Source organism: Myxocyprinus asiaticus, chromosome 46 (assembly GCF_019703515.2).
Source record: "Myxocyprinus asiaticus isolate MX2 ecotype Aquarium Trade chromosome 46, UBuf_Myxa_2, whole genome shotgun sequence".
Lineage (NCBI taxonomy): Eukaryota > Metazoa > Chordata > Actinopteri > Cypriniformes > Catostomidae > Myxocyprinus > Myxocyprinus asiaticus.
In genome coordinates this window covers 21,090,432-21,104,647 of record NC_059389.1, presented here as the reverse complement: position 1 = coordinate 21,104,647, position 14,216 = coordinate 21,090,432, and the positions used below count along the sequence as shown (strand labels likewise).

The window sequence follows — 14,216 nt, the reverse complement described above, 5'->3', positions numbered from 1 at the left end:
AGGGGTGCCATATCATGGCTGACCCTGCACTCTGACCCCAGCTTAGCTGGGATATGTGAAAACAAATAAATTTCACTGTATATATGCAAAACTGTATGTATAATGTATGACCAAAATAAAGGGTGCTTCTTCTAATTAGCATTTAGCAAAGTCAGGGAGTTTTTTTTTTTTTTTTTTGCAAAATTTTTAAAAAATGATGAAAAATATTTTCTACATCAGACAGATGTAAGGGGCGTTCGCTAGTAGACATTCTTACTGTACTGCTGATTTATTTATACATTTACCAGTGGGAAACTCAGAATTCTAGATGATACCCGAATTATGACGTTAAAATGGGCATGTTTCATGAAAGATGACAGAGAGCAACTCTGCAGTAATGTTTCCATTGATGTATTATTTGAAAATATTATATCTATATATTATATCTAATTAAATGTTAGATATCATGCATTATTAAATCATATGGCTTGTGTACAAGTGCTACAGGTGTTTCCCCATTCATTTTATATGAGAGCAGAGTGACTTCTGGCAGATGACGTGCGACATTCTGGAGCGACTATCAATGAGATTGAAGACAGTGGTGCTCACATCATCCGTCTCCAGGCAATGAGTGTGCGAGATACTGGAGTCGAGTGCAGGTAAGACTGAGAAGTTAAACATTTCTGTGAGCTATTTCACTGCTCTGTATCATTTGTCTGAAACCACATACATACAAATGATGTGTGGAAAACAGTGTCGGCATTCTGAGTGAGTTTGATTCATACATTGATAGATCATTCACCTTGTTCATGATATGATGCATTAAGCACTGCTGCAGGTTATACAAAAACACTCTCCTCTGCAAAATGTTAATTTTTAGAGGCAATAGAACTGATTCCTTGTCGAATTAGAATGATATCTTAGTTTACTGGCAGTATAATCTATAATTAGAACTTCTAAAACTACTATGGCCAGTTGTGCAGTCCACCAATAACATTAGAGCAACAGCAGTAGCAACGGCCACTAGTGACACAGATCGCAGAGTCTAGCGACACCAAGTTACAATGTTGTTTGTGTTGTGAATGAAGCTTAAGGACTTGTGTTTGATTCGACGCAGCAAATTTGTGTGAACACCTCATGGGACCTCATCCGTGTTTGTGATGTAATTTCCATATTCAAATGAGTGAGTGGAGTTAAGAACTGAATGGCTAATAATGCTACAGTTGGCAATAGACCTTATTCACACTAGTGCCATCTCTGCACGAACAGTATAAAGCTGTAAAAAGCTCCTAGATCACATCTGATTTTCCACAACTCATGTTGTCTGGAGTTCTTTTTATACTGAATGTTCTTGGACAGATACAGTATTTTATCAATGTTTTGTCTACGGAATGATCCAAAAACTCTTTAAATTGCGGTACAGCACAATGGAGAGACTATAAGACTATCTTTCACAGCCTTGTTGTTATTCCCAATAAAAATCAAAGATGGTGCTAGCGTGAATATGGTCTATGGAACCTCTCCAGCTCAAATGACAATGTGACATTGAAAGTGTGACACTGTACTAGAGAGAGACTCATCCTTCATTAAGTTTCAAGGGCTTGCCAAGTTTCCCCCCTGTACTAATGAGACACGGGGGAGCTTACCTCAACTTTGTTCTCTATATAATCCCAGATCCCAAGCACCACAATCCTAAAGACAGTCTGGGAGAGAGAGAGAGAGAGAGAGAGAGAGGGAGGTAGGAAAAGGGCATATGGAAAAGAAAGAAAAAAGAGGAGAAAAGAAACAGATTAAAAATATCAGAAAAGCTAAGATTGCATCAACAAGCATTCTAGCAAATCATTCTCTAGATCAGTGGTTCTCAACGGGTGGGTCGCAAGCCAAAAAATGGGTCACAGATCACAAATCCAACTAACCATGTAATCGGGCACATTTAGGATAGAAAAATAAATAGGCTTATACACTTTTACAGATGCGGGTTGGCGAGCTGCCTCCGCATCTGAGACCGCCAATCCGTGGCTTGTTGAGCGCATTACTGCAGAGACCTAGCGCATGTGGAGGCTCACGCTATTCTCCGAGGCATCCACGCACAACTCACCATGCGCCCCACCAAGAGCGAACCACATTATAGTGACCACGAGGAGGTTAACCCAACGTGACTCTACCCACCCTAGCAACCGGGCCAATTGGTTGCTTAGGAAGCCTGACTGGAGTCACTCAGCATATTTCCATTGTTCTTAATTTTGATTACATCATTTGCAATGCTTCATGGGATTGTAGTTCATTCCCTCATGAAAGATGTTAAGCACACAGTCTTGTTCCTTCATCTTTTTGTCCAATTGAAGCTTGTAATGTTGTGATTTACCTCGGAGCTGGTTGATTTGGTTAATGGCTTAGAACACTTTTATGAAGAATTTCTTGAAATCCCTATGGAAAAAATTTATGGGAAAAATACTTCCGGAATAGGCATGTAACGATACACAAATTTCATGATACGATACAATTCGATATGATGCAAAGCCACATGAAACAATTTGATAAGATAAAAAAAAAACAAAAAAAAACACAGTCCCCACAGATGTTTCGCTCAAGAAAGCAGGTTATTATAAAAAAGCAGGTTATTGTGAGAAAGCAGTGTTCCGGTTTACATGCACTGTTTAAGCGGTGTACTCTTTACTCCCATATATATGCGGTTTGGTCAGTAGGCAGCTTTCTCCAGAGCAATGTAATTACCCCGCAATGCTTGTGTAAATAACAAACATGGTATCCGAGGAAGATTCTCTGTTGCTTCGCTTTATTTCCAGATATTCCAGAGTTGTTGCTATGTTTGTTTTCTTACCTTTCTATCACAACTTGGAGCGGAACTGCGCTTCAATAGTGGGGTTTCCCTTTACGTAAAACTCCAGGATTCCCTCAATGTATGAGCATATACTATATACGCGAACGTGAGGGACCGTCGATATTTTACAGTGGTGTTTATAAATAGGTATAGTTTATAGTGTTTGTACTTTCCCCACCTTACTCCCAGAAATTGTTTTGTTGAATTGTTATTGGGCTCCATCCTATGACGTTTTTTATTCGGTCTGTTCCACGCACATGCCCAGAAGTGAGACTAGCCGCGTATGTGTTTACATGGCCACATGAGCAGATTTCTCAGGGAGAAACATAGGTATGTTAAACCGCTTTCTCTTAATCCCTTAAACAGCATAAGGAAATCGGTCTTCTCGTTTATATGACATTTCAGAATGCCACTTTCAGCAAAAACCCTGGAATAAACTGCTTTCTTAAGTGCATGTAAACGTGGTGAAATTGGCAATAAAAAGCTCTTAATAAAGTAAGCTCTATAATAAAGTCACTTAAACAACTGCATTGCATTGATTTTGTTTGATTGTAATAACAAAAACTCATATGAACTCACAATTTTCATGTTTTTCTTGAGAATTGTTTTTTTTTGTCTACACTCAAGTAATTTATATTTGTATAGCACTTTTCACAATACACATAGTTTGAACGCAGCTTTATAGTAAATCATGCCTTGTTGTCTGAAAGCCCCCAGTGATCAAGCTAAAGTGACTGTAGCAAGGAAAAAACTTCTTTCAATGTTAATTCGTGGTGGAATAAAACAACTTGAGAGGAATCTGACCTCTGGTTTTATGGTATATGTACATAACCTAATATTATTTAGCGGCTTGAGCAAAAACCAATTGGCACACATAATTCTTTGGCCTCTTCCCCCAGTTTCACCTTGCAAGTAAACTTTACCGGCATTATTACCGGCTTATAACATGTGTGCAAGTGTTGTACTCATACCTGTGTACATTGCAACATCAAAAGCAGTGAATAATAAGTTTCATGTAATCGCGGGTTCTTACATTGTCAGATTTTAGAATAAACTTGTTTTTGTTACTTATGAGTGTCTTGCTCACTGTCATGCTCCGTGTCGTCTGGGAGAGGTGCAGCTGTGCTGCTGCTATGTTTCTGCATTGCAAATCCACTGATTTGCATGGTGATGTCGGCATAAATAAAATGACATGTTTGATTCACTGTAGTGCCAGGACATGACACCGTTGTTTGGCGAATTCGACTAGCTGTAATGCTACAATCTACTTGCCGTTTGACATTGATCTTCTCACCTATGTAGATTAGATATGTTGCTCTGTTGTCCTGTAAGCACTCTGCACCACCTCTCCGGGGAGGAGACTGTTTTGCAGCTCTCAATGTTGCGCTGCTTGGTTTTAATTACACTATACTGTGTTTGTTTATGTATTGTATGTATTAAATGATACAATCAATGCAATACGATACAATATTTTTTTACACCCCTATTCCGGAACCAAGACTCTATTACGCTCTATTGGTAGAAGCTAGCCATATTAAGCAGTTGCCAACATGGACAAGTTGCATGACATGCCTTCATTCTCAAAAAAATATGATCTACAATGTGCAATATAAAAAGATAACATGAAATATGGGTTCGCTTGCAACAAGGATAAATAATAATAATACATTTTAATGTTTAATTTGAAGGACAGTTTTGTTTAGTTTTATACAATAAACAAATCTGGTGTTGTATTAGGTCGGCACTTGTCCAAAATGTCCATTGTAAAACCTTGAAAAAGACTGACAAACATTAATTTGCCAGCCATGCATGAACAGCAAACATAAATAATGAATTTGCAGAGGAAATGTGTACGTAGGGTAATTTGAAATCTAAGTGATATCGAGATGTAGTGGCTACCGAATTCACCACCAATTGGCTGTAAATGAAAACTAGCATCTCTGTAAAACCAATTTCGAACCCCAAATCAGTATTTTATTTCATCTCTTCTCAGACTGCAGCTCATAATTTATCAGTGACCTGCAATATGTATTCATAAACTTACAAAGAGGCGAGATCCCATCACAACACTCAGAGGAGATGCAGTGTTTCAGTGACTGCTGACTCAGATGGCCTACGGTAGTCTTTCTATCTCTTACTATCCCCTAGTTCTCTCTCTCTTTGCCTTTTTCACTCTCTCTGACTCCAACATGTGACTAGCGCTGAAAGTTTAATGCCCTCTTGCCTCTTGCCTTTATTGACAAGTAAAATTGAAAGGAAATAAATGCAAGTGTGCTTTAAAGGAGCCAGAAACAAATGCAACTGGATCTGAGGAAATGGGAATCAATAAAATTCAGCACGTGTCAGGACACACACACACACACACACACACACACACACACACACACACACACACACACAAACACACACACACACACACACTTTTTAAAATACAGTAGCAGCACTGTGTGAAACTGCTTTTTCACAGGTTCAATTAAGACACCCCTACAGCATAAACAGCCAGACAAGACCTTACATCAAATACTTCCAAACTTTCTCACAGTGTCAACATCCATTTGTCAATTTCTTAATATCGATACCACATAAAGCAAAAAGTAATTTAATTGAAAGATTGGCTACATTTAATAAACCTGGTGGCATTCTGTAAACTGATTTTTTTAGTTGAGACAGCATCTTGAGTTAAGTGGCTTGACCTGAAGAGTGTTTTTGCAGAAGACTTTATGTTACTAGACCAATCTTTTGACATTAACGTGATAAGGAAAGTGACAATGCAAGTGAGTCAAGACATTACAGTAATTAAAGGGATAATTCACCCAAAAATGAAAATTCACTCTGTCCGATGTGAACTGGCACCAGTCCAAAACCTTTCTCATAACAGTATACGCAACGCATAATTTAATTTAAACCGCCTGATCTCAGTTCAGGAGACTCTGGGCTGTCAGTAAAGTGTTAAACTTTTGCACGGACTCATGTAACCAAACAACATGGTGCCAATCACATCGCAGTTTGTGTTTGGTTGAAACGCCAACAAAACCACATCTGGTAAGAAACCTAATTCAGTTTTTACATTAAAACCTGTTTGAGTCAAAAGATTAGAGTCTCTAGTTTCATCTGATATGCCATTTTTAAAATTTGAGCAATTTATCATGAAACGGCATGCTGTTAAACACAATAATCATGTACGTGGACTGTATGCACAGTTTAATTTAAAATATCCTATATTCACTGTGCATTACCACATTGAGAATCAATGGATGCATCCAAAAACTGGAAAATGTTGCTTTCAGATGCTATATATGGAGTTTGAATGAAAATAAGGTGCATTTCAAACTGTTCTGAGACCAGTGCAGACAGACAGCATACTGGAGGTTAAGTCATTCACTAAATAGGGAGCAAGGGAGCATCCTATAACTCTCTATACATCTAAGTGCTTTCACTCCTAAAATGCGACTAAAAGTTCAGTTTCAGGCTGCAGATGATGTTTAGACCACTCAACATGTTTGTCAGCCATGGGACAATGGTAAGCAGTACATAAATTCAGAATTTATAATGTATAATTTTATTTTAACATGGTTGGCAGTGACTGGAAAACACGCCATTACTTTGAATCAGAATTATTTATGCTAATTTCTGATGTAATGTCTGTATCTCTAAAACATGAAAAACCAACACTCCTGGAAACATAAACATATGATTAAAAAAATGACTTTCTATAGCTTGGTATAATTTAAAATTTCACAACTTAGTCTCACTGTCCACATATGTGGACATACATTTTTAGGAAAAGTATTTGGTCTATTTTTATTTTTTTGCATGTTTCTTAGGGGCTACTAGCTACAAATAAAAAAGGGGAATGGAAAATGCACACAGCAGCCATGCTCAGGTCTCAGGAGGAAAACTACATACTGTATAAATGATTTACTATGCATTTGTAAATGACTTATTAGTCATTAATAGTAACAAAGGGGACATTAATGTAAAGTGTTACAGAGAATGGAATAGCTCAGAGGATTTAATCTGGGAAGAATTGGTTACATTTATATTGAAATCTCTTATATTTAATTGCAGACCATGGTATATTGGAAAATCTGAGCACAGTTTGAGATATTGTTGAGATCTATTCTGAAACTCAAGAGGAGACATGTAAGATTACTAGGGTCTTTTTCTCAGGAGAAAAATTAGAAAAGCTCCAACAAGTTAAGCAAAAGTGTCCATTTGCTCTCAATTAAATCTCATTGGTGTCTATGAGAAACAACTGAGATTTTATAGAGATCTCGCTTGTGATTTTACTTGCTCATGGGAAAATACCGTATAAAGGTTTGCACTCACCTCAGTGAAGAACACAGACAGGATGACCAGGCTGATCCAGTGGATGATACAGGCGAACTGGAATGCATTATTAACTGTAGACACAAAATACACAGATGGTAGAAGTACATTTTTCTGCTGAACTGGGATCTGTTTGTGGCCTCACTGTACATTATGAGCCAGGTTAGAATATGCATTAGTTATATATTATAAAAAGAAAGTCAAAAAACAGACTTCAGATTTCCAAAATCTACGATTACAGCAGTTTACAAATACAATATTTGCTTTGTAAGAGTATGACTCTAAAATGTACAACTGGTTTAGTTTACAGAAACAAAGTATATTTTTACACCTGCTCAGTTAAGAGCAGGAAGTCTTCCATACAGGTACGAATCCATGCCATCATCGGTGTGCATTAGGGCCACGGTTTTCAAACTGGGGGGCGCCAGTGCATGTCAGGGGAGGCACAGAGAATGATGATAAATTCATGAAGTAAAATCAAAAGATAAATAAAACCTATTCAAATGTATTGTGAAGATAAATGAAAATTAATAGCTTAATAGATCATAGTCCATCTTAATAGACCGTAGCTCTATGGCGTTAAAATACTGTTAAATGTTGAGAGCACATGCATGTCATGCGAGAGTGCATACATGTACCACGTATTCGGATTTCCTTTGCTCTCACACAAAACTGGAAGCGTACTCTCAAATATACGGCGCTCTCTTATGAAATCTCTCTGCTCTTGCTCAGAGAGTACATGTGGGTGCTAAAAACGTGTCCTGTACACTTGTGAATCTATTATAACAGCATATAGCTCTGCCTCTGTTCATTCGTACAAAAATTCTGCCTCTGTAGACTTTGTATATTGAGGGAGACACAATACCGGAGTTGGAGGAATCATAACTATTTTTGGAACTGCAGGATAAAACATGGCTAAATTCGTATAGTAAGAATGATATTCTGATGCTCGCTGATGATGTAAGAGACATGAGCAAATCAAATGACATATAAACCATCAAATAAGAACATCTGTAGTGACTCAAGTCTTCTTACAACTTTCACCTCAGTGGAAAACTTTTTCTTATCTAGGACACATAAAAGATTTTCCAGAACTCATGTGGTGGCACATAGGTAGAAAATCAGAAAATATGCGGAACAAAATTACGACTTGTCAATTATTACGAGTTCAACATGTGTTCACAACAAGAGCAATTTCACATAGAGACTGGCTCATGTGATGTGAGTTTATCACAAATATAGGCTTAAATCAGTTCAGTAATCTTATTGTCATAAGGATAAACATGTATGTTTGATACAAATAATGCAAAATATGGTTTCATATTATTAATAGAAATATTTATAGCTGTTATTCACACACCAGAGTATGACGCATTGCCGAATGAATCTGTCAGACTGAACGTAAGATTATTTGAATTTATGATTACTGTTTAAAACTTTTGTAATCTTGTGCGATTATAAAACTTGAAAGGCTGCATTTAAAAATAGACTGGAATCAGCTTCAGTCAGCATTGTATAAGCAAGCGGTGCCTTCTGATGGTCTGGACAGCATTTTCCATTATCAATTACACCTCAACAGAACTTAAACAGGCGTTTTGTTCCTTTGGTAATTTTTTATTTTTCCATGGTGTGGTTGACATTTCCGTGGAATTGGCCAACATATGCATAATATAATTTTTTTAATGTTCTAACATATACAGTAAAAACATGTAAAATGTGAGTTTTGTTGTTTTGAACTGCAAAAACAGAAGTGCAAAAAATATTTTAATATTTTATACAAAATAACCTTTTTTTCCACATCAGCCATCATGCTATGATATTTAGTTATTTTTCAATATATTTGTATTTTCTATTTATCTTTCATTGTGGCTCTCATTAAAATTTTGGCCTGTCATGTGCTCAGTGGAAATTATTTATTGTTAGAACAATTAAAAACCTTTTGCATAATTCCTGAGCAAAACATTGATCTGATGAAAAATAAGGTTAGTGTCAAAATATCAGTATCGGCGTTGGTTTCGGTAAATAGTTTTTTTTGTTAAAATCGGCATCGGTCAAAAATGTTCATATCGGTGCATCCCTAGTTATGAGTAGTCGAATTCTGTGTGAAAAACGTGGACTTGGCAATCAGGGTCGGACTGGCCATTGGGGGAGTCAGGACTTTTCTGTTAAATTAATAAAATGAATAAATACCTTATTAAATATTATATTATTAGTACAATATATTTCATTTTGGATAAAAAAGGGGGCCTAGGTAGCTCAGCGAGTGTTGATGCTGACTACCACCTCTGGAGTCGTGAGTTTGAATCCAGGGCATGCTGAGTGACTCCAACCAGGTCTCCTAAGCAACCAAATTGGCCTAGTTGCTAGGGAGAGTAGAGTCACATGGGGTTACCTCCTTGTGGCTGCGTGGTGAGTTGTGCGTGGATGCCGCGTAGAATAGCGTGGGCCTCCACACGCGCTACGGCTCCACGGTAACGCACTCAACAAGCCACGTGATAAGATGTGCGAATTGACGGTCTCAGATGTGGAGGCAACTGAGATTCGTCCTCTGCCACCCGGACTGAAGCGAGTCACTACGCCACCACGAGAACTTAGAGTGCATTGGGAATTGGGCATTCCAAATTGGGGAGAAAAGGGGAGAAAAACAAACAAAAACGGCCACCATAATGCTTTATTCCAGACAGAATGTTTCACATACCCAGATTTGTTATTGGATAAAAAAGGATCGGACAAAGAGAAAGGGGCCATACATGCAGAACGCGTCCTCGCGCTAAAAAAAATAGAGACAGTGCAACAAATCAATCAGACCCTAACCTAACCCTAAACTAACCCTAATGCCTGCTTAAATTCAGTCTCCCAATCCCACCCTGTTGGCAACTCTGTACCTGACCACGCAATGCAAAAATCTTCTAAATGTAATAAAAAAACCACAGTGCTGCATTTCACACACAGAGAAGACAATTTAAATCACTATAGCTGAAATTCCTCAGGTGAACTTTCTCTCTGATGACCATACAAGGACTTTTCGCGAGGGAAGCCAAATTCCCTATGTGTGCCGCAACTGTGTCGCTGAGGATAGTTGCCGTCTCAACTGAAAGCATGAGAAGCACTTGTGATACGATATTCCACCCATTAGCGTCCTTCACTGTGTATGTCTTTTTTATCCACTCTATTATAGGGCAAGAGATCTACTGCATTCAGTTATCACTTCTCTCCCTCTCTCTCTCTCTCTCTCTCTCTCTCCCATATGTCTTAGTTTGCACCGTTCTATGATCTATCCATCAGTCCATTCATCTCCCTCAATCCCTCCATCCATTAATCTCGCTGGCTGGTGGCTGTCCCTACACTCCTCCACTGTCTCTCTGCTCACATTCATCTTCCTCCTCCTGTATCTGTCTGTCTGAAGTTTGTAAAGGCCAAAGCAGACAGAGAGATATGGGCTGACTTATGGTGCTGTCATCTCACTCATTTCTCTCCTTAGTGTGCACTCGACTGCGCGCTCTGAGCAGTGATTTTGCAGCATGTTATGAATGGGGATCTCTGTGCCGTTTTACAATTGGCTCTTATGAGAAATGAAAATGGCCAGGCAAGTATCAGCTAGGTAAATATCATTCACAACATGTTTATAAAGAGAAATATCAGCAGAGATTAGATCAACAAGTGTAGATGCATTGCGATTGTGTATACCTGTGAGCAGGGTTGAGGAGTAATGGCAGGGCCGTAATCACCATAGACATTCATATTCATAATAGTGGTCTACTGATATGGGGTTTTCCCATGGTTGACTATTAAATTATTACATTTGGTCCCCCCCAGTCCTGATGTGGTTACATTCTTGAGTAACGGAATACATGTAATAGGAATACGTATTTAAAATACAAAATATTAGTAATTATATTCCACTACAGTTACAAATTAAATCATTGGTAATCAGAATACAGTTACATTCAAAAAGTATTTTGATTACTGAAGAGATTACTTTGCATTTTATTGTCATTTGTTTCATTTAATGTTTTGACTATTCAGTTGGAAAACATTTATACATATAAATGATGCGATCTGAGGAGCATTTGAACAGCGGTGAAACACTTTCTTATGATTTGTTACATTAATACAAATCTATACTATTGTGAGAGAAAAAGTGGATATGACATCATTGAGGAACTTTCCCTTGGGAGCTTAATAGAGGAGCTAAATAATGTTTTTACAGTTTAACAAAAACAGTTAGAAACGCTTCGAGAGATGAAACATAAATCCAATAAATACACGATTACATGCCTTGTCAATGTTTTTTATGAGCTTAGGATATTTTACAAGAAATGCTAAACAATGTTGCCTTTAACATCGTATAGAAAGCTACAAATAATATATTTTCTGCCTCATTCTATGAACAGAATCCACATACGATTAGAAAAGGTTTTTAAGTTTGGAGCAGAATTTTTTTTTAACTTTGTGCAAATTGTCATGTGAACATTTAGCTTTATACTAAGCTAAAATGTTATTCCTTGCCTTAACATGCATCTGTTACCATGCACGATTATATTGTATAATGAATTCTATGTTGAAAATGCACGTTGGAGCATAACTTTTTTTCTCTAGTAAGACCACTGATATTAGAGCAAAGATGTACTGCAAAAATCTTATTCTTAATGAGAATTTAAACATTGCTTTTCTGTAAAAATATCTAAAATTCTTTAAAACAAGATACATTTTTCTTGAGTAGCAAAACTGCAAAAGATAAGGCTTTTTTTTCAGAGAACTTTTTTTTAATATAAGTGAATTGTATTTATTTATTTGTTTATAGTCAAAACAAGTGAAAAAAATTGCCAGTGCTGAAGAAGTAATCAAAAGTAATTAGATTACATTACTGAACTTGAGTAATCTAAAGGAACACATTACAAATTACATTTTACAGCATGTATTCTGTAATCTGTAGCGGAATACTTATTAAAAGCAACCTTCCCAACCCTGCCTATGAGTGAAAGTGCTTATAGATCCATAATTTTTAATTATGGAAATGTGAAACTACTCTCAACTAATCTCATGAAAATTATGTAACTGTGGTGACATTTTTGCAAAATGATATTAAGTGGTTTATTACACATAATGCAGCAGTTTTGAAGTGAAATGTCCACTGTGTGATGCTAAAAGTATGTTACATTTTCTCCAAAACTGTTGAGGTTTTCAAGGTTAATGCTCCATCAAGTTTAAAATCAACAATACTTACCTCTCTACCCTAAACCTTAAACCTAACCAATAGTATCATAAAAAGCAAATGTGACATGAAATATGCAATTGCCGAAGCAACCGTGTCATTTTGTGTTGCTTCTATGACACTTTCAGCTCACGTGTCAGCTCGCGTGCTCTTCAGGACTCAACGCAAGTGCAACACTCTACTGCGCTACTGCGCAATTTGATCACACTTGAACAAGCTTGTAAATGTAGTTGACTATGTAATGCAAATGTTTAAATGTATTGCTTTACAAGTCATGCGCTATTGTAAAAGTGTTTAGATATCATAAGATAGCATTATGTGAGGAACAGGGTGAAAAGCAAGTGTTTATGATAATCTGCCGTTTTTCTCAGGATTTGGGTAGAAGTGAATAAAAGACATTATTGTTTTATTGCCGCCAGTGTTTTTTCATCAGGAAAGTGCTGTGATACATACTGTAGAACCAGACATGTAAAAATCATTTTGCAAACATGTAGGTATAGTAACGTAATTCTATGAGACAAGGTTGCTATATTTTCCTCTTTTGAAAAGTTGTTGAAAAGTAATGCTGGATCTTTCCTTTTGCTATTAGGTCAAGTGGGAAGGGTCTATTAAGTTTACCTACCTCTTGAAACAGCATTCACATGGAGAGGGCGCCTTAAAATGCTACCTCTGTAGGCAGTTTGTTAGGTTGTGGAAAAGAGCAAATATTTAAATTTTCTTGAATTTGGGGGATGTCCAGCTGGGTTGTCCAGCTCAGATCTATTCCCCTTCCTAGGGTTTTGCTTTTATATTGAGTTTAACTGTGTCAATCTACAGTCATCATGGAAATAATGCTTCTTTGGCTGATCTATACTGTATAATTCCCCCCAGTGACTGACAGTTATATCCTTGTTTTGACGCCAGATCAGCTCCTGAAGAGAAGGGACCCCTTATAATACTCACATTGTAGGAGTTTGGTATCGATGAGCAGTTCCAGAGTCAGTAAGAGCACCACCAGAATGACACAGGCCACCAGGAAACAGTTGAAGCCAGCACTCAACAAACACACCTGCCACAGCGCTGCCCTCCGCCCACAGCACGGCTTCAGCCAGTTAGACCTGGAGAGAAAATAAAGAGAAAGAAGATAACAATTTCTGACTACGAAACCAACAATGAAGGAAAAACAGTGTATTTCAATTGTTTTGTGGATGCTAGCACACACATATGTTTGTTTTATTATGTTAAACTGTTTACCCAGAACTTATTACAAAAATATGATGATATTGAATTTTTTGTTAGGAGGAGATTATTTTAATTCAATTAGTTTTTAGTCAAAAAAGTAGTTTAATGCATTACATTTTAAATTCTTGTAATCAGATTATGGTTACAGACTTTCAATTAATTTAATTATTTTTGAAGTACATTATAGGGTTATGCTTATTTCTAATATATTATTTATGTAAAATACATTCATTATGGCTCTGTAATGAGTCTGTCATGCCATCAGCTGTTCCTGTCCCCTTTGCTCCGTCTATTACAAGATCCACTTCTCCAGCTTACTGAACTACAAATCCCAGCATCACTCTCTTCATGATCACACACACCTGTTCATCATCTGTTCATTAAGACTCTCGCTATATATACCCGTCTTCCCCTACAGTTCTCTGCGAAGTCTCATCAGTTCTCCTATAGTCTGCGAATCCAAGCGATTTCCACTGTTTGTTTTGCTACATTGTTTATGACCCTGCCTATGATTCTCCCTTTGCCTTTTGTATTGGATTCTGTTTGCCTGTTCTCTTGCTTTTCTGGTGTGACCCCTGCCTGTATCTGACTATGAGTTTGTCTATTAAAGCTTTGCACATGGATCGTACCTCG

General features: G+C 37.3%; 1 protein-coding gene across 2 annotated transcripts in view; it reads right to left on the bottom strand.

Moving 5' to 3' along the window:
• Positions 1 to 14,216, bottom strand: part of LOC127436154 (transmembrane protein 266-like) — a 119,570-nt gene that overhangs the window by 32,198 nt on the left and 73,156 nt on the right. For both annotated transcript variants that reach the window (XM_051690111.1, XM_051690112.1), the window contains 3 exons: positions 13,305 to 13,459; positions 7,148 to 7,221; positions 1,626 to 1,682 (listed from right to left, as the gene is read on the bottom strand). In XM_051690111.1, the coding sequence (XP_051546071.1) occupies positions 1,626 to 1,682; positions 7,148 to 7,221; positions 13,305 to 13,459 (286 nt within the window). The remainder of the gene's footprint in view (positions 1 to 1,625; positions 1,683 to 7,147; positions 7,222 to 13,304; positions 13,460 to 14,216) is intronic.